The sequence below is a fragment of the Psammomys obesus genome, unplaced genomic scaffold (assembly GCF_907164565.1).
Source record: "Psammomys obesus unplaced genomic scaffold, mPsaObe1.curated_primary_1811, whole genome shotgun sequence".
Taxonomy (NCBI): domain Eukaryota; kingdom Metazoa; phylum Chordata; class Mammalia; order Rodentia; family Muridae; genus Psammomys; species Psammomys obesus.
Window position 1 is genome coordinate 925,897 of NW_026585504.1, and position 27,133 is coordinate 953,029.

Sequence of the window (27,133 nt, forward strand, 5' to 3'; positions counted from 1 at the left end):
GGGCTAGACCCCGGGTTCATGAAAGGTGGGCATAAAAGCCCACATACACACAAACAGACCTTTGATTCTAGCCTCCTTTATTGACTTTTAGAAAGACTGCCTTTAATTACACATTTTTATACTCTTGTTTATCATCAGCCATCCTGTGTCATAAAGGATGTGGCTGTGACTCATCTGTCTCTCCTTACCAACAGGCAGCCCTGGAGCATGGATACACTCCTACTGCGAGCCAGCTGACAGGCAGCTCCTTTCCTTCTTATGAACTGTGGGAACCAATCTCCTTTAGCCCTCACAGACACCTGAGGTTTTCACGGTTGATGCCAAATGCTGTGTGTGCACTGTCCCCAGCACATACAAAAGCTCAGTGACATCTCTATTGTCCAGGGCTGGGAAGATGGCTCGGTGGGTAAAGGGCTGACTTGAAGGCATAGGGATTTGAGTTTGGATCTCCAAGCAAAAAGCCAAGCACACTGCATTTGCATGTCACCCCAGTGCTGGGGAGCGCTGGGAGGTAGCTCTGAAACTCCCTGGTTGGCCAGCCCAGCCAAAAAGATGTTTCATGGTACCTGAGAGACCCTTTCTAGAAATAAGGCTAGAGAGCAATTAAAGAAAGACACCTAAAGCCTGGTGCAGTGGCACAAGCCTGTGATCCCAGCACCCAGGGAGGCAGAGGCAGGTGGATCTCTGTGAGTTCAAGGCCAGCCTGGTCTGCAAATGGAGGGAGGACAGGACAGCAAAGGCTACACAGAGAAATCCCGTCTCCAAACAAACAAACAAACAAACCAAAAAAGAAAAGAAAAATGTCTATCTCTGGTTTACACACACACACATACACACACACACACACACACACCCCTGCACTAGGAAGTACATATTACACATGCATACAACACACACTAAATATATATATCTGTGTGTACCTCGGAAAAGAAATTTGCTTTTGCTTTTTTTTTTTTTTGAAGAAATTTCTCTTCCTTTATCATGACTTCTTGCTTGAGGGAGATTAGCAGTAAAGAGTATTTAGTTTTTATCTCTTTCTAGTTAGTCTAAAATCTTTCATCTTGCCATTGCCTTGGGTTCACAAGCTTGAGCTGCATCTGTCCTTAGAGTCACTGGGGCAGCTCTTGAATCACAGACTGCTGGGATAAGCTCTCTGAACATCTCATTCTCTAAGTCTAGGCCTGAAAACCTGCTTTCCTAACATGTGGGTGCACAAGATGGTCTGAGACCCACTGCAGACTGTCTGGCACTGAATCTCTGCTCAACTCCAGACCAGATTTTGAAACCTCATGTGAGGATTTTAACTATTCTAAGCCCTTGTTTTGCAGACCACAAAATGAAGCTGAAAAGGCTGGTTAACAGGATTGTTAGAGGCTTAAATGACATGTTTATCTACCTTTCACAGAGCACAAAGTGTACATCTGGTGGGGCGTGGACACTTGGCATGGTGCACATTTTTTTCTGAAAGCACGGAAAGAGAAAATGCCTGTGCTGGCTAACTGACACATTCACTTGATTGGCCTATGGGATGCCCACAGAACTGATGAAGTGTCTCTTTGGTGTATGGATGTAGGGGTACTTCTAGGAGACATCATTCTTTGTGCTTGCTCGGAGATTGATTAAGATGGTCTGCTCTCAGGCAAATGGTGGGAACTAGAAAAGATCATCCTGAGTGAGGTATCCCAAAGCAGAAAGACACACTTGGTATATATTCACTTATAAGTGGATATTAGACACATACTATAGGATAAACATACTAAAATCTATACACCTAAGGAAGCTAATCAAAAAGGAGGACTCTGGCTAAGATGCTCAATCTTCATTCTGAAAGGCAAATGAGATGGACACTGGAAGAGGGAGAAAGCAGGAAACAGTACAGGAGCCTATCACAGAGGGCCTCTGAAAGACTCCACCCAGCAGGGTATCAAAGCAGATGCTGAGACTCATAGCCAAACTTTGGGCAGAGTGCAGGGAATCATATGAAAGAAGGGGGAGATAGAAAAACCTGGAGAGGACAGGAGCTCCACAAAGAGAGCAACAGAACCAAAAAATCTGGGCCCAAGTGTCTTTTCTGAGACTGATAGTCCAACCAAGGACCGTGCATGGGGATAAGCTAGAACCCTGCACTGATGTAGCCCATGGTAGCTCAGTGTCCAAGTGGGCTCCCTAGTAATGGGAACAGGGACTGTCTCTGACATGAACTCAGTGGCTGGCTCTTTGATCACCTCCCCCTGAGGGGGGAGCGGCCTTACCAGGCCAGAGAAAGAAAATGCAGCCAGTCTTGCTGAGACCTGATAGGCTAGGGTCAGAGGGAAGGGGAGGAGGACCTCCCCTATCAGTGGGCTCAGGGAAGGGCATGGGAGGAGATGAAGGAGGGAGGGTGGAAGTGGGATTCAAAGTGAATCAACTGTGATCAATAAAAAAAATAAATTAATTAAAAAATAAAAAAGGATGGTCTGCTCTTACTAAAGGGCATCCCAGAGTCTGTGGATTAGATCAGATGGGGAAGGGCCTGCTTCCTCTCCTGCTCTCTGCTGCTGGGGCTCTGACTCTCATACCTTCAGGTTTAGAAGGGATTCACACACAATTGGTCTTTGCTCTCAGATCTCTGGCTTTTAGATGGTCTCCAGCTCTAACAGAAAAAAAAAAGGTCACAGACCTCTCAGCTTGCAGATTGACTTTCCCATTTCGGAGCTAATCCCTCACAATGAATCTTGCCCTATGGGTCACACATGTCCTACCTGTTCTTCTGCTGGAGAAGCCAGCCTGACGGACACAGTACCTTCTCTAAAGTCCCCAACAAGTGGCAGTAACAAAAATTATTCCTCCTAATTTTTAGGAACAGAATTAATTCACACAAAATCACATGCGAAATAAATGCAATCCTCTTAAGAACGGATTTAACGTTAACTTTTAAAGTGCTGTACTGTTTTGCTGAACTGTTCTGCTCACACCTAAACGAGTACATGTGCATTTACAGAGTACATAAAATGAGCAAAACTGCAGAGCCAGGGTGGACTCGGACCTCCTCTTCAGTTTGGAGACCCGAAGGGGTCACCATCCCTATAATTACAAGCCATGGCTACCATTGCCCTATTCTCCTGTAGCCCAGACATATGGCTTGAACTAACGTCAGCCTTTCTTACTTACACTAAAGGCTGAAAAGGAGCCAGAGAGAATTCGGCTCTGTAACTTTGCCATTAGAGCTTTAATTAAATTCTTCAGCACAACACAGTGAAAGGAGGCCTGAGCAGCCAAGCTACTGCCTTATGCTTTAATTGTTTTCACTCACTGTTTACAGACTTTCTTCCTGTTTTGTTTCCACAAGCTGTGTGTAAAGTCATCCCAGCCTTCCTTCACACTTTCCTACTGGCTGTGTCTCACATCTTCTCATAAACAAGCTTTTCTTGTGCCTCCCAAGCAAGGATCTTAAGTCTTAGGACTTAGGACTAACTTAGCACTAACTTTCATACTATTTCATAGGTGAGATGCTTCTGTTACCCTAAGAATTACAATTACATTCCATCTTTAAGCATGAGCATAAGTTCCCTCCTGTTGAGTAGGACCTAACTCCAATTAGGCAGCTATTTATTGCCAACACGTGAGTGCCATTTCTTGTACAGCCCTGCATTTCTTGCCATGCTGGTCATTGTCATGCTTCATAGAGATTGCTGGTGGGTAGCACTGGGTGGTTTTGTAATTTCTTCTCTTTCTTAGCAGCTTGGCACTATGGAAACTCAACCACAGGAAAGAAGCTTTCAGGTCAAGTCCTGCTCCAACCATCTGAGTCTTATGTCCTAAACATACAGTGTCTTCAGCAATAGCTGCCCACCCTTCACCTTGGAAGGCAACCAAAGGCTAAGCTGATTATATTGTTTGGGGAATCCCTTGGACTACCCTGACAACCATTTGAAAGAAGATTTCTTGTGCTTGGTCCTAGAAGTCTTTTTAGTTTATGGTTTTTATGGGGAATATTCTTGGCACAGTACATACCGTTATAGCTATTGTGTATAAGTTTAGGTAAATATAAAATAATACATGAAGATGATGGACTAAACATCCGAAACTCCAAGGCAGCCCCAGTAAAATATTTTCCTTTGTGGAAAAAAAAAAAAAAAAAGAACATTGGGCGGTAGTGACACACACACCTCTAACCCCAGCACTTGGGGGGCAGAGGCACGTGGGTCCCTTTTAGTTTAAGGCCAGCCTGGTCTACAATGTGAGTTCTAGGACTATTAAACAAAAAAAAAGTGTCTCGAATAACCAAAGAGGAGGAGGGGGCAGAGGTGGAGGAAGAGGAGGAGGAGGAGGAGGAGGAGGAGGAGGAGGAGGAGGAGGAGGAGGAAACTCAAGGAAACCAGAGAAGAAAATGAGAAGAGCATGCAAAGAGACAAGAGGGACTTCACTCTTCAGGAAAAGCTAACAGAGAGGAGATGAGGAAGAGGAAGTGCTGAGTTCAAAACATAGCAAAGACAGAAAGTGCAGAACTAGATGTAAAGCTGCGAAGGGAAACCACCCCAGCATTATCATCAAAGCTGACTTCTTACTCATCTCTGTCATCATTTGTCCTACCTACCCTGCCACCCGTTTCTGCAAACGAGCACCATTTCATGGGAACACGGCACTTACTTGCGGCGCTGCAGAGCTGCCTTTGTGCTAAGAGGACAAGGTACAGCAGTGTGACAGCACATCTCACCACACTGAACACATTCACTCTTTGTTTTGTTTTCTTTACAAAAAGGTGTGTTGACGCAACTCTGCACTGTAGGGAGCACCTGTAGGAACTGAGGCTGACTGGAAGGGTTCACCCTCCCTGCTTCCTTCCACTCCTTTGTGATCTGAGTTGCATTCTCCCATTTTTCAGTGCTGAGAGAGGGCAGCCTGTGGCTTGCTGTGGGTTATGCAATGTGCTAAGATTGGACTTGAGAGCTAATCTGCCCCGCTGCTGCCAAGAGAAGGTGGGTAAGATAGTTCTGCGGCCATCTGTGGCCATCTGTGGCCATTTGCGGCAAACGGCAACCGAGGCTCCCCAAGATTGCTGGTACTCAGAGCTACAAACCACAGAAATAACCACAATTTTGTTCTGTTTTTGTTGTTTCACTTAACTCAATTTCATTCATGTTTTCTACCTTTGGATGGGGAACAGATCATTCAGCAAAAGCATATTAGAGAAACAATAATAAAAAACTCTAATGTACAATTTTTAAAGTACAGTAATGAGGTCTCTTAATTGCCTCCATACATACAGGTCTAACATTAAAATATCATAAAAACAAATGTAATTGATACTTTTAGGACTTTTTTATAATAAAGACATTGCTAATTTTTCTTTATAGCTTGATCAAGCACCTCCAAAATACAACCCCCTATGAATACTAAGTACTTCACTTAAAGAAACAAGTGGAGTGGGAGGAGCAGCTGACAGTATCAATTCAGCAAGGCGATAAACCACGGTGCCAAGTAGAAAAAGTGGAACTGCAAGCTGACATGTAAAACTAATTCATTTTTGTAATTAAATATAGAAAATATAATGATTTGATAAGGATGTTGACAACTAATACTTCCGTACAAAGACTGAATATTAGAACATTTGTTAGTGATGAATGAACCTTATTAGAACAGTGTAGGGCTGGAGAGATGGTTTAGTGCTTAAGCACTGCTCTTGCATAGGACTCTCAACACCCACACAAGGATGTTCAGACCCACCTATAACCTCAGCTCCAGGGGATTGGCGCCTCCTTCTGATCTCAGAGGACACCTGCACTCACATGAACAGAGACATTCACCCACACTCATAATTGAAAACAATCTTAGAAGAAAGAATAGTTTGCTAAGTAAACACTGGCTAAACAGCAGTACATCCTGCGACATACTAGGGATGGGAGGTGTCTGTGCACATTTCTACGACTTTGAGATAGACCACACACATGCACACAATTCAGAATGCACTTTCTCTGTTGAGATGTATACCACAAAAATGTTTGAAGATACTAATGAATGAAAACAATATTTATGACAGACTCTAATAGACATTGAATGTAATTATTTATAGTTTCATTGGATAAGAACATTTCGTTCTGGGAGAATATTTTTACAGCTCTGAGTGCATATCTTTTTTTTTTTTTTCTCCTTCGATGCATTATTTTGTTCTGTGTAATAAAGTGTGCAACTTCGTGTTTTGTGTGTAAATGTTAATGTCTTAGGTCACTAATCCTTGAGGTGTTGTGCTAAGCAGCAAAAATTGATGAGATTAGTAACAATAATCTTGAATTTTTTTTTTTTTTTTTTACAAACTCCCATTCCTTACACTCCTAAAGCCTCCTTTTGAAGCTTCCCTTTCAGACCTCAACAGGTCTGAGGTGGCAAACCAAGCTCGTTTCCATCCTCTGCATCTCTATACTGATCCCTTTCAGTTGCTCCAGCCTAAGGTTGGTATTTCTACCCCAGGGAAAGCATCTGTTCATTCCTGCAATTTTACACCCCCCCTTCAAATTCTAGGTGAGCACGAAAAGTAGCATTCTGTACCGCGTCTCTCATTTGATATTATACACATCCTCTTGCTCCAGTCATGCATGTCTCCTCCATCTCTGGATCGTACACAACAAGACTTTTGGGGACTGACGTGGGGCTAGAAATGTGGGGTCTTGAAATCGCTCTTATAATCTTACGTACGAATAAAGCTCGTGTGTAGCAAGAGCTATGCTGCAAAACCTACAGCTGCCCTGGGTTTCTGTCAATCAACCTCTCACACTGAGAAAGGCAGCTAAGCAAGCTTAAGGTGTGAGCAGCTGAGAGTTTGGTTAGCAGGAGTCTGCTTCATAATGGCAAGGGAATATCAGCAATAGCTCTTTCCAGTTTGTGCTTTTTCTCGGGTGCTCACTGCGGCTTGCCTGAACATCTTATTTATTCTTGGGACACGAGAAAACTGACAATGAATCAAGTATGATGGACTCTTTGAGCTGAAGAGCTACATACACATACCAGGTGCCTATCCAGAGGACCCTCTGGGGTCCATTTCGTTCTTGGCATTTGAGGTGAGACCAGTGACCTGGCAGCTGAAAGGAGCCACTCAAGGTCTTAACTTGTAAATGTCAGGGTTATGGCTCATACCAAAGTCTATTGTCTCCGTCCATTTACTTGCCAAAACTTTCCAAACCACAGGAGTCTTTCTTTAAATATCACATGCTCAGAAGACAAAGAGCCAGCTCTGAGCCCGGAGCAGGGAAGCCCAGATAACATTATCAACACTGTTATTTCAAAGGCTGCTCTAGAGGAAGGAACTGACCTGGGTGTTTTTACAAGGGCCTGACAGACATTAGCACTTGCATTTCTGAGTTGTTTTAGAGTTTGGGCCAAATGAGGTAATGCCCAAGTGCCTGGCCATGGCCTTTGTCATAGGAGGAAGAAGCTGTTTGGCTGTGAAGACAGGAAAGATGGCTGAAAGAAGATGGGTGCAAAATCTGAATCACCGGGTAAAGAATCATTGCTTCAGACCCTCTTCCTTCACATGCCCTATTTTCTACTGCAGTGATGTTCAGATGGTTGCTTGTGAGGCCATGGGGCATGGCTCTGTGAAAACATAAGGCCCTAGAGCCTGGTATGGTGACACATTTGTAGCTCCCAGTTACTCAGGGTGTTGAGACAGATGCAGCAACTTGCAAGCAGGACTTTGAGGCCAGACCAGGCAACCTATCAGGGTCACGTCTCAAACAAACAAGCACACACACAAAACAAACAAACAAACATCTGGGGATATAGCTGGTCAAAGGAAGGACAAAGACTCAAACTCCCCTTCCTTGAAGTCCTTGTACTCCCCAGCCTGCAGGTCCCCTATTATGGTTTGGATTTTGAATATCCCCATGGGAATACTATTGAGTACTGGTGGAACTTTGAGAGGTGGGGCCTGATGGTATGTCTCTAGGTCACCAGGGTGTGCCAGCATCACCATGTTCTCCCTAACACTGCTATCTTAGGCCCAAACAATGGGATCACCTGATCTGGCACTGGACCCTCTAATATTTGAGCCAAAATAAATTGTGTCCTCCTTGCTTCCTCTCCTCCTCTCTCTTCTTCATCACTCTGGTGGTGATGACAGACAGAACCAAAAGCTCCAGGTGAGCGCTCTACTCCTACTCCCCAACCTATGCAGTTTTGAGACAGGATCCTACTGTGTAGCACGGACTAGCCTAGAATTTGCCATACAGCCTTCACCTCCTGAGCGCGAGAATTAGAGGCAGGCAGCTGACCAGTCACCAGTTAATTATAGAGATGTTTTATACTGCTAGAACACTGACTAGTGCCACACATTATGAACCATTATTTAAACAGCTACTAGAATATGTCTCAAACTGTAAATCAGATCATATCTGTCCATATTGAAGATAACTTTGCACATAGCAATGAGTAAAATGTAACCTCTCCACCTAGGTCCAGGGTGTTGCTCTCACACTTGAGTGTGCAGCAACTCTCTCTGAGGGCTTTGTTAAAGTGTAAGTAACCCTTCCTGGAAGTCTCTGTCTCTTTTTTTCTTTTTTAAAATTTATTTATTTTTAATATTAATTACAGTTTATTCACTTTGTATCCCAGCTGTAGCCCCCTCCCTCATTCCCTTCCAATCCCACCCTGCCTCCCTCATTTCCTCCCATGCCCCTCCCCTAGTCCACTGATAGGGGAGGTCCTCCTCCCCTTCCCTCTGACCCTAGTCTATCAAGTCTCTTCAGGAGTGGCTGTATTGTCTTCCTCTGTGGCCTGGTAAGGCTGCTCCCCCCTCAGGGAGAGGTGATCAAAGAGCCAGCCACTGAGTTCATGTCAGAGACAGTCCCTGTTCCCATTACTAGAGAACCACTTGGGCACTGAGCTGCCATGGGCTACATCAGTGCAGGGGTTCTAGGTTATCTTCATCTATGGTCCTTGTTTGGAGTATCAGTCTCAGAAAAGACTACTGGATCCAGATATTTTGGTTCTGTTGCTCTCCTTGTGGAGCTCCTGTCCCCTCCAGGTCCTTCTATTTCCCCCTTCTTTCATAAGATTCCCTGCACTCTGCCCAAAGTTTGGCTATGAGTCTCAGCATCTGCTTTCATACTGTGCAGGGTAGTCTTTCAGAGGCCCTCTGTGGTAGGCTCTTGTCCTATTCCCTGTTTTCTCTCTCTTCCAATGTCCATCCCGTTTGCCTTTCTGAATGAGCACTGAGCATCTTAGCCAGGGTCCCCTGGAAGTCACTTTTAAGGAGGCTGAATGGGCTCAAAGCTTTGTTGGTACTGAAGATGCTGATCTGGGACCTTCACTGTACAGCCTCTGCTCTGGAGGACAGGACCTCCCAGTACTTTTCTGACTATGCTCCTGTTCTTGACCCCTAGTCCAACTTTGTTCCTGATCTTTAATGTTCTGATCCCTATCTGCCTATGTCCTTGCATCTACAGGTTTCATGTCTTAGAAGGCTTTCTGGTTAGCTCTTGACCAAGCAGGCTCCATCTTATCAATGAGCTGTTCCATCATGTCCCCTTCTCAATCAAGTCCCCCTTCCTACCTCTGCGTACCAACCCACCCCTCCTGTGCTCCTGAGTGCAGGTGTACATCTCTGCTATCGCTCCTCTCGGAAACACAGTTAACAGGACTGGACATTAGCTCACTTATCTGTGTCTGTCCATTTATTCTCCATCTCCTGTCACTGAAATACCAAGTCAACAAAGCAAGACACTTTGTCCTGTAGCCTGTATTATCTCAGCTTTGTGGGTGGTAGCCCACACTGCAGATTAGGTGGATCTATCCTGTTTAAGTATGACTGGAAACACCTTTTTAAAAGGGCCTTTCTATCTTCTAACCTACCCTAAATCTCATCTAAGAAAATGCTTCTTCATTTCTTCTCTCAGAACTTTGTCATGATAGTTTGTCACGATAGAGGCAATGTCACGGCACCTCTGTTAGATCCAAGCACTTTTCTGGACCACTTACGGGTCACGCGTGCCTTCACTTTTTCAATACTATTAAGCTGTAGTGAGGGTCTGCTGTGGACAAATGAGCTATGTGATAACTCATGCACACTATTCAGTGTCTGATATATTCATGCAAATATGTACTGTATCATAATTAGAACAGTTTAACCCTGAACATCTGTCTTTTCCAAATCTTCCTGCATATCTGGCTCTTAAACTTCCTGATACATCTGTAACATCAACAGCTGACTCTGAAATCAGTATCCAGTAGCCACCAATCACCGTTCCCAAAGACTTACGCTTTAAGGTGATGGTCCTCAGCCTTAGCTGCATGGCAGATTCTCCTACACAGATTTTCTTTTTAAAATTCTGTTCATGTCTGAGCCTTAAGCCGGTGGGAAACTGACAGGAATCTTAGGAGGGAGCAGGAATCAGCCTGTGAAAAGCTCTCCAGGTAACTGCACCGTGTGGACAGGGGGAGAGGGAGCTTTTGAGCAACCAGCAAGCACTCTCCTGGTGAGCACCCTGTGCTCTGGAAGGGCCTGCAGTGCGCACACTGGCACTACTTACTCTGCTCCTTACTCCTGAAACCCAGTACCTTGACGCTGCAGGTACAACTGACACCAGCCAAAGTTTGGAAGTAAGGAGATGGGATGACGACGTTTGTTTTTTTTTTTCAATGTCAAACGGGCACTGCTCAAGAGGCCTTCCCTCAAATGATTGACCTTTTGTAAAAGGTATTACCGCTATTTGATCTGCTGTCTACTGTTGTATCAATTACACGTACAGACATTTGTCTGTTTTCAATAGAGAATCATGTGATTTGGGATAGTAGTAAAAGGATGCCCTCATGACTAAGCTTTTCCATCCATTAAGTGTCCTTTAGGGGCAGTTCTATGTCTAAATCAAAGCAGTTCGTGGACACCGTTGGAGAAGGCCTTGTGTGGGCTTCGAGGGCGCGTCCCACCTTGCATGCTCAGCAACGGGCCCTGCCCCTGCCCCTGCCTCTGCCCCTGCCCCTGCCTCTGCCTCTGGCTCCTGCAACTGCAGCAGTTGTTGCCAGCAGCTGCCTCTCCCTCTAGGCACACAGGGGAGGAGGCCTGGGGCAAGATGCAGGCCTGCCGAGGGTCCAACAGAAGTGGAAAGAAAGCAAAATGGGGTTCATCATGTCAGCTTTCCACCTTACCACATGCAACACCGTGTTATCTTACCTTCCTAGAACCCAAGAAAGATGGGCAAAGGCCAGGGCTCCTAGACAGGCTGGTTTCTGAATTTATCCTCACAGGAAAATAGGACCTGAAGTAGTGTTATAGTAAGCAATCATTTTCCATCCTTACAAGGAAGTAACTGAAATGCCTGATGTGTTTGTCTTTTCTGTTTCTGCTTTCTTTGGCCCTTTTTGGTCTGTAAAGCCACCTCTTTTTTCCTACGTGGCTCAGTGAAACACGGACTTTGAAACACGGAATGAAGTGTTGCGTGACTCTAGAACTACAGCCATGCCAGGAAGACAGCTCAGTCGGGGAGCATGTGCCTCGGATGTGTGAGGAAGAAGGGGAAGAAAAGGGAGAGATTAAAATAGTGAAGTCCCTTAAACTAAATCAGTGTCAATTTGTCTATTGACACAGAATAAAAAAAAGATAAGGAATCTCTTAAGTAAGATTTAAAAAAAAAATAGGGGAAATGGGAAAGGAACTAGTGGCTGGGAAGACACTGTTATAAAAAATTTTAAACCTCTATTCTAGATGTCCCTAGAAAAAAGTGGCTGGAAAGACTTGGCAAATTTGGATGAAAGAAACTGAGTGATTTTTTTGCTGTGGAAGGGGAGCAGGGTATTTTTAAATCTGGTAGTAGTTTGAGAACTGCATGCAAAATGCAATGATAGCCACACACTATAAGAAGGCAGGCATATAGGTTGAATTTAAATTAACTAAAATAAACAAAAACTCAGATCTTGATCCCACTAGCCACACTGCAAACCTGGGAAATCCATGCATGGCTAGTGGTTGCTGTCTGGGTTCTGAGCAGGGTCAGCACAAGAATTCTGCAGAACGCTTTCTTAAGAGAGCAAAGGACAAAGGGAAGGACAAGGCTCTTTTTCAGTTTTGCAAATTTAAGCAGGAATGATGCCCTCCTAGCCAATGTAAGGTGAATGGGTGAAGGACAGTCTGCAAGGAGGCTTTAGCTACAGATGAGAAGGGACCAGAATTCTCTTTCCTTGGCTGAGATGGAGAATCTTATCTTTTTTAAGTAATTGAGAAACATATTTGTAAACGAAAATAAGGGCAAACAACCAACAAAAAGACTGTAGAAGAGTGACTAAGTTGCAAAGCGGGGGCGGAGGATGAGATGACTCAGAGGATAGGGCACTTGCCTCCAAGCTTCACAACCTGAGTTTGATCCCAGGCCACCACAATTTCCAAGGAGAGAACCAAGTCCAGCAAGATGTCCTCTGACTTCTACACATGTGCATGCACGCGCACATACACACAAACAAACAGTTAATACATTTGCATGTTGGTGACAGGAAGTGGTTTAGGTAATGGAATTCACTTCACAAAGGCTGTGGGATTTTTATCTTGAAGCGCTTTAATCCCCATCAGCTCCCACTACATCTTTTGTCAAAGTCATTTTCAAATACACAACACTCATGTGACACTGGGATTGGGTGTGAGGACGAGTTAAAGCAGGAACAGAGAAGGAAACTGAGACTGAAGACGGGGAGGTACCATGAAGAATGTGCGAGCACCAAGGGATGCTGGGAAATACAGACAACACAGAACCATGAAGAGGAGTCCTGCGAGGGCCACACAGCCATCTACACTGTGCACGTCTGCAAAGCACTGCTGACTTTCTTTTCTGCCAGAGGAATTCTTTAGGCACTTAATAGTAAACATTTTTTCAGTAAACAAAGTATATTTTTCACATAAGTAACTTGTAAGTCAAGTCAAGTTAAAAAGGAATAGAGGGTTTTTTGTTTGTTTTGTTTTGTTTGTTTTTGAGACAGGGTTTCTCTGTGTAGCTTGGGCAGTCCTAGAACTTGCCTTGTAGACCAGCTAGGCCTTGAATTCCCAGAAATCTATATGCCTCTGCCTCCAGAGTGCTGGTATTAAAGGATGCACCATCACTGCTGGCTAGGTAGTGTGACAATAGAACTGGATGCTATGACAGACGCTGTTGCAAAGTACAGTTTTGAAATTTCAGTTGCCTCCAAAGAATTCCTCAGGAGCACAGAATCAACTAAAACCAATTCATCAATCCAATATTTACATGACAATTATATCCCCAGACCATGTGGAAGTTAACATTGCAAACTCGAGTATCCTCCTTCACAAGTCAGCCCCTTATGTTAGTTATTTGGGTTTTCTTTTCTTTATTTCCCATTCTTCCTACTAGCATTCAGCTGTCATGTTTCAGGGTTGTTTATGCAACAACCGGAGAAAGAAACTTTTCCTGATTGCCTTTTCACAAGTACAAACTTTAATGGCTATGGCTCCATCTTATAGAGTTAGAAAGGATAATAAAAACTGACTGCCATTCTGCGTGAAATTATTTTTAAAGATTTATTTGTTTTATGTATATGAGTATACTGTTTTCATGCACACCAGAAGAGGGCATCAGATCATATTACAGATGGTTGTTAGCCATTATGTGGTTGCTGGGAATTGAACTCAAGACCTCTGGAAGAGTAGTCAGGCAGCCATCTCTCCAGCCCCTGCCTGAAATATTATTTGGCTTCTTGGTTTGACGAGTTATTAGGAAAGAACACTGTTTCCTCTCTAAAGTTAGAACTGTTTTCTCTTTTACTGTATGTCCTCATAGAACCAAAGTATGAAAAGTTAAGCTTAGCTGGACTGAGCTGCCCTACAGGTTCACTTAACCCTCATATTCAGGGAAAGCTTGGGGACATGCACATGCCCAGAGAAGCAAGAAAATCTAGGATTTTCTAAATACAAGTAGCTATGATTCAGAACCAAAGAAGTCAGCACAAAAAACAAAAAGGGCACAGAAGCCGAAGCATGTCCATCCATCAAATCATGTCGCACTTTGCTGCAACATGGGTTTGTTTGTTTGTTTCTCTGGTATGAGGTCGCTTGGTATGCCTGGCACTAAGAAAGACAAAATTCTGCTAGTGATCACACTCAGCCTCTTCCAGGTGACCCTCTCTGGTTTATGAGAAAACAAGTAGTACTTTTAAATCACCTTACAGATTTTCTAAGGCTAGAAATTAGCCTAAGAAATCGGAAAATCATTTGGGTCACTCTAACAACCAAGAAGTGATATCCCACACTACAGAACCATGGCACCGGGCCTGGCACCCCAAAATACGGTCCTTTGCCATTTGAGACAGTGGTAGACTTAGGAAGGACACTCTCAACTTCCAACTTCCTGCTTTCCCAGAAGCAGGCCACACAAACATATCTGAATGGCGCAAAACAGGTCAACAGATCCTCATTCCACAGCCCTGACCTGGGAAGATGGAGATACAGAAGAATCTAACCTGCCAGGACTCGCTTGCTGGACAACTTCAATTTACTGTCATTATGGAAATCACACATCCTTGCTGCTCTCACTCTAGCTCGACCATTTAATCCCCACAGAGCACACAAACATTTCTCGTATCTTCAACTCTTCATGTGAGTCTTTGAGAAGCTCCAATCTTTGTATCAAGGCATTGCATACATTCTTAGAGGTTTTTCTCCTCCCTCTTTTTTTGTTTTAAAACACATCTTGTGTCTCAGCTAGTGCCTGTCAATGAGAGAGAACATACAGTGACTTTTGTCGCCAGTGCTACCATCCTGGTCATTGGTACCCAACCTAGATCAGCTGATCAGAAGGAGGCCTTAAATAGAACTGTTAGTCCCTGACCTTCTTTGACAAGTTGTTTGATGTGAATATAGCCATTTACATTGTTTACTCTGTGAATAAAACAATTGAAACTAATAAGCTATTTCAATGATCCATATTTCATATAGTTTACCCTAAAAATTTGAGTCTGTAGAACCTCAGATCCCAGAGGAGCTTCAAGAATTATCATCTTCTCCTCATTTCAATTGTCAGGGAAAAACTTTGGGTAACTTTCAGTTACAGACCACATGTTCGGCTTGTTTGAAGCTCCAGGTTCAACCATCAGTACCAAAGAAAAAAAGGAAGAAAGAAAAGGAGGAAAACAGCAACCAACCAGACTTGGTTTTAGTGAAATCCTTTACAAAGTTAAACATTACAATGAGCTTGACAGCTAGGTACATTCAGCAAGTACCTGGGAAGAGAGAAATGGTGAGCTCAAGGAATGCAGACTGCTTCAGGAAGGCAGAGACATTAAACAGAGTGTGATGGCAGTATAACACACGATGGAAGCACAAAGGAGTTCTGGCTTACTTAAAGGCCAAGGAAATATCCCACAAGTGAAGACGTCTCATCTGAGTCCTGAAGGATGAGTAGGAGTTCGCTAGTTAAATGAACAAAAACAGGTGCATCTCAGGAGGAGAAAACAGTTCATGGGGGGCCGGCTATGGTTACCAGAGGATATGTGCAAGAAACTAGTGGGAAATGAGACTGTGGGAAGCAGGGAAGAGGTAAATTATGAAAAACTTTGGCTTTTTTCTTCTCTTCTTCCCCACCCCTCTCTCTCTTCTGCAGTCATAGAAGCCATTTAAACAGAGGAGAAATAGTACCAAATTTAATTCTTAAAAATGTATTCCATGATGTCAACCATTGGAGAGAAAGGGGAGAAACAAAACACAAAAGGAAACAAAACAAAAAGGCCACAAGAAAACTGCTGGGCAGCCCAGCCATTGCTTCAGGTGGTGGGGTATTGTTCTGATTGATCCTATAGTAGGAGATGCTTACTCATTTGTGGCAACGTTACAGACATATGAATACCATCACTTCAGTATCTCAACTAAAGATAACAAACAATTACTGCATTTTGGCTCACCACATGGTCTTCAGTTTGGCTCCCTGAAAATATAAGTGTCATCATACAACACAGGCTGGAAAGAGGAAGTCAAGTCAGCCAGTACAACCAAGTTCCAGAGCAAAGGCAGTTTCTGGGTATGACAGTCTGAAACTCAGGAAGGCTGGGTATCAGCCACCATACTTCAATAATTTGAAAGGAATCAATGCAGGCTTTAAGTGAATTCATTTTGCTTTTTACTTTGCCTTAAAGAAAACACCACTTTCATCATATACCCTTCCCTAGGTCACCTCCAACTTAAATCTTGCAGGTAAGGCTTCAACTCACCTTTCTAGCCTTTCTAGCACAACTGTGGCTCAATGCCTGGCTGTGTGGAGTGCATGGAGTAACTGCTATGTTGCAAAAGCACAAACTAAGCCACAGAAGCAGAAGTATACAAAGCTTTGGTTGTAACAGTCTGTACAAATGAAACAAGCAAACAAACGACGAGCACCAAGTACCATCACGGCTACATTTATAATAAAATAGAAAGTTTACGGGGAAAGCTTGCCAAACCATTAAACCAAACCGTTACTGCATGAACCCCATCTGTAAACCCACCACAGCAGCGACCACCTCCTATGGAGCTCATCCGTGAAACCAAATAACGCACATGGAGTTCTGAGAAGGGTGCTTGGCACAAGGAGTCACTCAGTAAGTGACACCCATTATTGCTATTGTCTTATTGGGCACACGGTGATCATTCCACCCCATACCTTACCTTCTAGTCATTTTAATTTATAAGTCTCAAAGATGTTACTTCTATGAAGGAATACTCAGTACTCTGATTAAAATTAGATAATTATTAATTTTCAGAGGGAAAAAAATAGCAGCACTCTGTTACCTCTTCATATCTGTCAAAAACTGCTCCTTCTTGCAAGAAAGAGGGCACTTCCTTCTGCCAGTTAAATTCATAAGGTTTGGCCATGATGATATTCAAGACCTGGAGAGGAACAAATATCTTATTAGTGTACAAAATTAAAGTGCAAGCAGTTATCAGAACTCGGACATTTCATGTTTGTTTTCTTTAAGTGTGTGCAAGGGTTTCTATATTATCTTCCTTCTTATGTCTTCCTATCATCTGGCCCCACATTCCTCCTCTTTGTCTCTAAACCTTGCGAAACACTTCATATACTGTAAATGTCTGCAGAGAGAAATGGTGGCATGGACCACCTCAGTAACCACATGCAGGAAGTCACTGTCAGCATGATATACTAAAGAGCAATACAGTGAGGATGGGGTATAACTCAGTAGAATTGTATGTGTGAGGCCCTGGGTTCAACCCATTTAACCATAAATAGACAAATTAACTTTTTAATAAAAAGCAGTGTGGCAAGGCAGAAACACTGGCACACTTAAAATTCCAACTCCTTGAATGGCTGAGATGGGAGTTCAAGGCCATCCAGGACAACAGGAAGAGGAAAGGAGAGGAGTTGGAACAAACTCAAAAGGACACAACACAGTAGCTTTGTGGGTTTGCCAGAGTGTACATAAAGAGGCAAGGGATGTCTGTGGAGATTCATGTATTCTAGGATGTTCTAACTCATGCCAGCTATTCCTTGCACTTTTTATCCTTGGTTTAAATTTTAAAGGAATAGCAAACAGAGACATCTGATATTAAAAAGGCTCATGTCAAACAAGAAAGGAGAGTCTCTAATCATACACATTGTCTTTCACTGGTTTGACTCTGATTCTTGCAGAATAGACACAAGTACGCAGACTTAAGCACCCAGAAAGGGTGTTGATTCTCTGCCTTCTCCACTGGTCTCACTACTGAAATATTCACCTCCCACTGGAGTAATCATTCCATCCACAATGCCCTAATTGCACACAGGCCTCTGGGAACTGTGGAAGCTGATGGAACATCAGAACCAAAGGATTCTGGCCTCTGTTTCTGCTTTCTAGGCATAACATCAGCAATAGTGGTAGAAGCCATTTCTGTCCCCCCCCCCCCCAGAGGTCTAGGAATCAAACCAAGGTATAAGGCATTTTGGGGAAACGGCAGTGAAGTACCCCAAATTTGTCTGATTTTAAACTGGAGAGGGAGCCATTCTCCGAAATACTTCCTAGGGCACTAGGGGCAACAACTGAATTATTTTACATCGATGATACAATGAAGACATAGTACCAGAAAATGTTACACCAAAGAATTGATTTTTAAAATAAGCAAATTAAATCCATGTCTAATTATCCAACTGGATGTAGAGAAAAACCAAAGGATGACTGGTTACCTCTTGAAGAGATGGGGAGGGGACTCCCTTTTTGTTATCTCCTCAACTCTCTCCAGCAGCTGAGTATTATGGTCTATGTCAAGAGTTTTTTCCATGTGAATTCTCAGCTTGCCTTGGAAGTCCTCACCTACAAGGGACTTGAGGGTTTAACAATCTCCCTCCCCCCACCCCCCACTACCAGAAAGGCATTGCCTCCCTACATAGGCCTAAAGGGAGAGGAACTGAGAGACCAAAGATTTAAAAATTAGTTTTTTGGGGTTATTGAAAGCACAAGCCTGAACAAAGGCCAGCCAGGTGGAGACATGTCCAGCCACCTGCTAGGAGGAACCAGCTTTACTGCATTCTTTTCCTGCCCACTAGAGATACAGTTGCTAGGAAACTGGCCCAGGTGGCCAAGCCAGAACCGGTTATGGACTTGGCGCCTAAAGTAAACCAATCATTTCAAAAGTCAATTTCCCTTACCCAATCATGTAATGCCAAGGCATGTATCCCCTCCCTCCCCTCCCCCCCCACTTGCGGTTTTTCCCTTTAAAAACTTTATTCCCCTAGACAGCCAAGCCACACTCCTCCTCTTCACCAAGGAGGTTGCTGTGACCTGGGCTCAAGCTCATATTAAATAAACCCTCATGTATTTGCAGTGGAGTTGATTCCTGGTGGGCTCTGGGGGTCTCACGAACTGGGCATAACAGAACCATGTGAGAAGGGTGGAGATTAAAAAAAAAAAAAAACCTAAAATGCTCAGTAAAAACATCTAAGATTATTTTCTAAAGACAAGAATTTGACACAGCATTTCCACTGATCAAAAGTGAGGTAACTGTTTCATTCTTTATATAAGAACCTCTTGACACTTTTAAAACAGACTAAGGCTATCATCAGATGACCCTAAACTCTCAAATGTCTAGCTTTCCTTCAAGCTAGAATCCAATTTGACACTGACATATCATTAATGATAATTTTCCCATTTGCTAAAAAAAGCTCTACCTTTATCAAGCCATTAAATAGCCTTTTCAAAAAGCACATATAGAGTATAGGACTAAGAAAATGGTAATAAGTAACGGTGTTAAGAGTTCAAGGTGAGAGTATTGTTGTATACTTTGGGTAAAAATAATTTGCAATTAATTTTTATGCCCTTGAAAGGCCCCAACACCAATGGCAATTTTCTCAGCAGAATTGATTATAACGATGTATGCAAAGCCTGTGGACAAAAATACTACTGTGCCATTTAAGGTAGAAAAACATTGGCTGTCTAAGAGCCTAACTAAGCAATCAGTTAAATACACTGCACATCTAAATACTCCCGTCCTTATTAAAATCAGGGCTGGAAAGGAATGGTTGTTTGTTTAACAATGGCAAAACAGAAGGGTTCCTAAAATATTCACAGCCTTTGTCAAGCAAATATAAATATTCCCAACATGTTGTTAAGCAAATAAAAGAGCAAACATGATCCAAACTGTTTCCTGCTATTAGAGTTTGGATGTTAAATGTCCCTCAAAAGCTTGTGTGTGGGAGGCTTTGGAAGGTGACTGGATCTCTGACCTTATGAATGGACTGACACATTTGTAGATTCATGCTTGCTGGGTTTGGAGGGGCTCTGTTAGAAAACTTATCTGATTCTCTAGACTTCTTTGCTCAGCCCAACAGGGTACCCTCTGCCCAAAGTTATCCTCCAACAGACACAGAGCCCTTGGGCAAATGATGCTGGAGCCGAACTAAAGCTTTAAAAGAAACTACAAGCCAAAATAAAGCTTTCTGCCTTTTTTTTCCTCATAGAGATGTAAGGCGGTTAACATAGTATACAAAGATATATATCTAAACAGAAACACTAGGCAAGAGTTGGTGATAAAGCTTTTAGTGACTGAAAAAAAAAACCAAACCTTCCCTTTATTTTAAAATACAGAAAATTACACTAACCACAGATTTTATATTTAGGAAAAAACATTCTCTAAACTGAAAGAAAGATGACATTTAACAAACTATTTCTTTTCATAAAAATCTGTTCTTAAAGTGTCTGTATTTTCCACCAGAGTTCTTGGCAAGGACAAACAGTAAGAGATGACAGGTAAAGCTGTAAACTGTTTCCTTTCCTCTTCTGGGCTTTAATTTCCTCACTGTCAACAGGAAGCCTCTCACACATTGGCTATGTGTACTTGTCATTCAGCACCTAGCAACGGGTTCTTCTGTGATGAAACTTGCCTTAACATTTCAGAAAGTTAGGTTCTACTTAAAAAAAAAAATTCTTTCAGAATTTCTTATGTGTATAAAAGAAAATATGGTTATATCTACCTCATTTTCCCTCCAGCTCTTTGAGAATCTTCCCTAAAACTTCCCCACACAAATTCCATGTCCTCTCCCTACCTTTCTCTCTTCCTACTAACCCACTAAGTCCAATTAGAGATTCCCACCAGTGCTCGGGTGTGGAGCTGTCTACCGGAGCATAGGCACCCTGTCAGTGGCCACATCCTCAAAGAATGATTTTTCTCCACCCAGAAGATCTTGACCAGCAATAATTCCTTAGGTGTGGGGGGACCTCAAGGGCACCACTCCTACCCAATCCATGCTAGAACTTTGGATGGCCAGATCTTGTACAGGTCTTACACAAATAATCACCTCTGTGTAAGAGTTAATGGTTACTATGGCTATTTCCTGTTCACAGGACAGCATTTAACAACACTCTTTCCTGTCCTCTAGCTTGTATGTTCTTTTCGCTTCCATGTTCCTTGAGCTTTGTGGGGTAAAGGTTAGTTCACAGAAATGTCTCACTTGGAGCTCAACAAATACAGTCACTTATTCTCAGCTTTGGCCAGGTCTGCATCAACTGACACCCACTGCAAAATGAAGCTTCTCTGGCTTCGGGGCTCAGTTCTTCTTGCTTTCAAAAATAAAACAGATTATGGTGGTGTTAGGATTAGTCTTTCATGGATTCTAGACTACCTCTACAAAAACCTGTGGCTTCTGCCATGATGAATCCACTATGAAGTCCAACTGATGTACAATAATCTCCTAGAGTCCATAAACACATAAACACATAGCCCACAGAAGTAGAATGAGAACAGAAGGTAAACAAACAAACAAACAATATTGGTCCCCATCTCCTCCACCTAAACACTGATCAGAATCATGATCCAAGTGTGCCTTTACTTAAGGGATAATTAAAAATTTTGATGAATATAAAGTTTTTAAAAATTGTCTTCATAAATGCAGTAGGTGAACTTTATGATCATAGTATAGGCTTCATTATACTAGGACTTTACAAGGTAGGCGGAAAACATGATGAGTTATCTGGGGCAGTTAGGGAACAGCTTGATTTTGAAAACAATCAATGGGTGCTAGCATATTCTAGGGATGACATAGGAATAACCTTCTTTGCTCAAAACAAGTTTCATGACTGACACTCCTACAGCAAAAGACAGATTATATTCAAGGCATAATCCATTTATTTAGTATGCATTACATGATATAGAATTCTCAGAAAAAAGATCCATAGAAATAGAAGAAAACTAGGTTTTGCACACAGGTTTCATTTTAAGTGGTCAGCCATGTAGAAATTATAAGAGCTGGATAATGGGTTAATAGCTCGGTTATTTATCAAACCATGTTTGTTTACACTCTCCTGTCATCTCTGGGTCTTCCTTCCTTTCCTCTGGGTATAAGGGTCTCTCACAGAAAAAGGAGAAAAGTCAGGGAGTGACCATCATACATTCCCTCAGTTTAATTTACACTGTATGCCAAGGTACCCACATGCCAGGGTTGCATGCTCTGAGCCCAGTTACATAATCAGCCTGTGATGATCAGTTTTCAAAGAAATCGAACACAATGAAGTGCAGGTGCTCCGAAAAGGAAGCTGATTCATTTCCCTGCATTGCTTGAAAGTTGGTTGTTTGACTGGAGCCTTTCTCAGGCATGACATCTAGGTGCATATCTAGGCCTCCCTAATCCTCTTAAACAGGTTAAATGGCTGAAACTGTATTAAAGTATTTGTCCACGACTGAGGATTTCTAGACTGATAATCCACTGCTAATCACTTCTTGCCTGGAAGCTCAGCTCTTCTAAAAGATGCAAGTAATTGTTCATGTTGGGAAGCCATAGTGGTGAGGGAGAAAGCTCTCTACAGAGGTCAGGAGTAACTGGCATACAGTGCCTTCTAAGGTTTGTGCTCCTAATGGCATATTAGGCCCATCTCTGGCTTAGTAGTATTTTTATATTATAGAAATAAAATTGTTATTAACATACAAATCACTTTTATAGTAGTGAATTACAGAAGTAGAGATAAAAATTTATTTAATATGATATAGGAACAGCTAGACTATTCACAGTCATACACAGCATGATAAGCCTGTTAAACATGGCAAGTCCCATCAAGCCTAACATAGTCATACAATTCATATTGCTTACTAGCTAATACAGCCATCATATAAACACACCACCACATATTAACCATATGTTTGCTGTGATTCTAGTGAAAACAAGCTTACTGTAATGCCAGTCATGCACAAACATAGACATAAAATTATCTGCAGTGCATAAAGCTTGATGACAATAGGAGAAATTTTCTTATCTTATGTATTTACTACACAATACTTTTTAACTCTTGAGACACGGCATATTCCTACCAGTGAAGATGGTTTGCTTCTGCTCGTCACCTGTGCTTCCTCCAGACCATGTCTGCCACATCTCAGGAGGGCATCAGGAGCCTGTGTGGAGTGACTGACCTAATCTCTGTGGCTTTGCACTAACACGCTGCAGGATGCTCACACACCAAACACCGAACAACACAGTTCTAGAATGAGACACATTTCTCAGAACTTGACCCATGGCTCCCTAGACCTAAGGAAGAGAGAGAAGGCATGTAGGAGGGGCTCGAGGAGGAGAGACGTCGGTAATTAAACTTGTCCTCTGATTCACTAACAACAAACTTGTCTTTGTAGAACCTTTAGATACTATAAATATTCTTCAGAGAAAAGGTATCTTATCACTTCTACCTCTGAAATAAAGCACTTCTTAAGGACTGTGCGGTACAGGAAATGCTGGCAGCATTTTATTAGGGCTTAGCTCTTAGGATAAACAATGTTAACCTCAACAGCCTTGAGAAATGACCCTGGGTGACCCTGGGATAATTGTCAATATTGTAAACAAAGAGCCTGCTGTAATAGGGTTGCTTCTTGTTTGTTTTGGAGACAACGTCTCATCGTGTTGCCCAGTCTAGTTCTGAAGTCTTGAACTCAATCGATTCTCCAGCTTTGCCTCCTGAGCATTTGGGACTACACCCACAAGCCATTGCCTCTAGATAGTAATCTACCCTCACACCCTTGATGATCCTACCAGGCACGCGCGCGCGCGCACACACACACACACACACACACACACACAAGCAAATAAACAGAAAAGAACTTCCTAAAATTTTCAAGTGCATAAAAAAACTAAGGTGGATATAAACCATCAAAACAATTTCTTCCTTAAGTTGTGTGAGGGAGCATTGGGCCAGCTTGCTCTCACAGTGGGGTATTCTGTTAAGTTCTGGAGGAACATTAAACAAAATGTTCATGTGCAAAAAGAACCTTCAGTTTGGGGAAGAGGGTACAAACATTATACAAAAGTCCTTCTGGCTCAAGGTTCCAGGTATTCTAAGCAGAAATTTCTGGTGTGAGAGGACTCCTGTCTTTGGAAAGATAAGAGATACCAGGGTGGAGGTCAGGAGAAAAACCAGCTTTGGTTCATCACACCTGCCTCAGCTTCAGTTTCTTCTCTGGAGCACCCTTCAAGCTATTAGTAGTTGGTTATGGATACTCAGAGTGGGGATTCAAAGCAGGAGCCGATGGCGGAAAGTCCAGAGAGGGCTCAGGCTCGCTTCGCCTTACCTTAAATCAGTGCTTCACAGGAGGGCACTGATGTTCAGTGATCACCGTCAACTTCACTAGATTTGAAATCAAGTAGGAAAGATCTGGGTGTGTCTTCGAGAATGTTTCTGGATAGATTTATATGAGGCGGGAAGACTGAACCCAGCGGGGAGCACCATAGGCTGGAGTGCCAGACTGACCAAAAAGAGAAAACGAGAAAGTCCTATATATCACCCTTTCTCTCCTTCCTGGTCTACTGCAACGGAAGGTGTCCCAGCCAAATGACTCTGCTTCCACAAACTCTACATTATCTTTCTTTCCCACCATGGTGGACTTTACTTCCCAAACCATAAACCAAAATAAATTCTTCCTTCCAAACAAGTAGCACAGGCAGCCAGACAGGGACTTGTTACAGATGTGTAAGCGCAGGCTCCACTGAGATTTTCTAAATCAGAATCCTGGGGAAGGAGCTCCGGAAGCCAAGGCTGGGCAGCTGATTCCAATACAGACTAAAGCAACTGATAATCTTGACCTAACAGAGAAGAGGTCCAGGGGGAGAGACCAGGTGAGCACCAGAGACAAAGTGAAGGGAAGCAACGGCGGTGGCTGTTTGTCTATAACGTACATCTTTCCAGCCTGAAAAATCTGGGACGTGGAGACTGAGTGACGGCAGTTGCTTTCCAGTCAACACCAGGAGTCAACACCGAGGGCCGGAAGTTGCTGGGTACTTCCTTTAAACTTTACTTTCAAGCTTCGTTCTTCAGCCTGCTCTTCAGTTTTAATTGTCAACTTGACGCACTGTAGAATCTGGGAAGAGTCTCCCTGTGGACTGTGTGGATTGGGAGCCTGTAGGGTCTTCTATGGGAGGTTCTCTTGATTATGCTAATTGAAGTGCTAATGACTGGTGACCCTCACAGAAGCAGAGTCAAGTCCTGCATGGTCACCAGCAGTCTGTGCCCCCTCCTCCACGGCACTCTGTTGCCGCACACAGCAATGTAACTTGTTAACCTGAACTTCACTTACACGCTTACCTGGAGCTCTATAATGACCTGCACTCTGTTGCTATTGCAGTGACAATACACTGGATAGCAAGAAACAATGAGTATTTTTGGATGAACTCGCAACCAAGCCCGAAGACAACCAGGACAGAGGAAATTAGTATTTACTAAATGACATCGAAGCACCTTCTCTGTGTGTACCTGCTCTTCCCTCCAGAGTCTCCAAACGTCCCCATGTTCTGTTCCCAAAGCACAGACCCTGCTGCTCGCCTGGAATGCAGTCTGCAGAACAAGTTTCCATTCTCTGAAGCTGCTCTATGGCTGACCGGGTTTATGACAAACTGCTAGGCTAGAGTCTTCCTCACAGTGTGCTATGCCCCACGCCTCAGCCCACTCTATCCAAGTGTGTACAGCTCACACGGGTACCTGAGTCCTGGTGAAGAGGAATAACACCCCGACCTTATCCTCGCGGAATACGGGGCTTTCTTATCCCCTGTAAGAGGTAACCTCATGGGGCTCCCCACTTCGCAGTTCATTTGCCCTTGGACTGGCTCTCCCGCAATTAGGTAAAAATGTCACCAACATGAATCAAACTTCGCAAAAGGAAAAAAAAACCTATTTTACAGGCTCAACTTTCGCTTTAATTATCAGAGTATTTCAAAGGGAAGGTTTTCATTTTATCTTTGCTTGAATAATCTTTCTGAAGGTTGCCTCGGGCATGAGTTCGTGTTAAGTCTGAAGACTACAAGACAGGATTGCATAAAATGGGGAAGAAGCTGTGGACAGGGCAGGCGAGAATTCAAAGAATCCTTTCTCTTCAAAAACTATTTTCTTATTAAAATAAACGCACACGCAACGAACTATTAAATTTAATCAAGATCCCTTGTATTTAAACACTGGCTAAGCTGTTTTATAAATAGGCCACTGCTATTATTACACAGGAGTCATTTGGTGAGGAAAAGTTTAAGACTACGTATAATGCATCTGAGTCAAGGCCATATATGGAGAAAATACAATATGTGGGCACTAAATGCATGCAAAAGTGACAGCTGGCGCATGCTCAGACCCCTAAGGTATGCATGGCTGGAAGTAAGTCTCAGTTAAAGAAATTTAGCATAACTAAGCCTCAACCCCACAGAAGGTAATTTTGTGTGCTCAAAATGGTATCATCTGAAACCTTCAAATGAATAAGTCAGCGACAGAGCTGATAAAAATCGAGACAGTTCGAAGAAAGTACAGGGCATGTAAATCTTAGCAAAGTTGTTTCTACTTTAATTTTTTAAATTAAACATTATTTCGTTTAGTTATTTATTTTTTGTGTGTGTGCACACCCAGGAGCATAAGCACACGCACGTGAGTGCAGGGGCCCTCGGAGGCCAGTCATATCTCCTGAACTGCACTTACAAGTAACTGTGGTTCATTCAATTTGGGTACTAGTGTGTTGGCTAGGATTTGTTTGCGTGTGTGGATGTGTGTTGTTGCTGTTGTGGTTTTGTTTTTCAGGCATCTTGACACAGGCCCAGGTAATCTGGGAAGAGGAAGCTTCATCTGAGAAACTGCTTCCATTGGATTGGCTTACGGCTATGGGGGATTTTCTTTTCTTTCTTTTTTTTAAATTTATTTATTTTTTATATTAATCACAGGTTATTTACTTTCTATCCCAGCCATAGCCCCCTCCCCCTTCCCTCATTCCCTCCCAATCCCACCCTCCCTCCCTCATCTTCTCCCTGCCCCTTTCCAAGTCCACTAACAGGGGAGGACCTTCTCCCCCTCCATCTGACCCTAGCTTATCAAATCTCTTCAGGACTGGCTGCTATGTCCTCTTCTGTGGCCTAGCAAGACTGCGCCTCCCTCGTGGGGGTGGTGGTGGTGGAAGAGCTTGTCATTGAGTTCATGTCAGAAATAGTCTCTGTTCCCCTTATTAGAGAAACCATTTGGACACTGAGCTACCATGGGTTATATCCGAGCGGGGGTTCTAGATTATATCTATACATGGTCCTTGGTTGGAGAAACAGTCTCATGAAAGACCCCTGTGCCCTGATATATTTGGTCCTTGTGGTACTCCTGTCCTCTCCAGGTCTTACTAACTCCCCCTTCTTTCATATGATTCCCTGCATTCTGCTGAAAGTTTGGTTATGAGTCTTAATATATGCTTTGATACACTGTTAGGTAGAGTCTTTCAGAG

The 27,133-nt window shown here is 43.0% G+C and overlaps 1 protein-coding gene across 12 annotated transcripts in view; it reads right to left on the reverse strand.

The window, feature by feature from the left end:
- The window catches only part of LOC129674066 (1-phosphatidylinositol 4,5-bisphosphate phosphodiesterase beta-4), a 382,363-nt gene that overhangs the window by 134,173 nt on the left and 221,057 nt on the right, over positions 1-27,133 (reverse strand). For all 12 annotated transcript variants that reach the window (XM_055604042.1, XM_055604240.1, XM_055604786.1 and 9 more), the window contains one exon: positions 16,730-16,828. In XM_055604042.1, coding sequence (XP_055460017.1) covers positions 16,730-16,813 — 84 coding nt within the window. In that variant the 5' untranslated portion in view covers positions 16,814-16,828. The remainder of the gene's footprint in view (positions 1-16,729; positions 16,829-27,133) is intronic.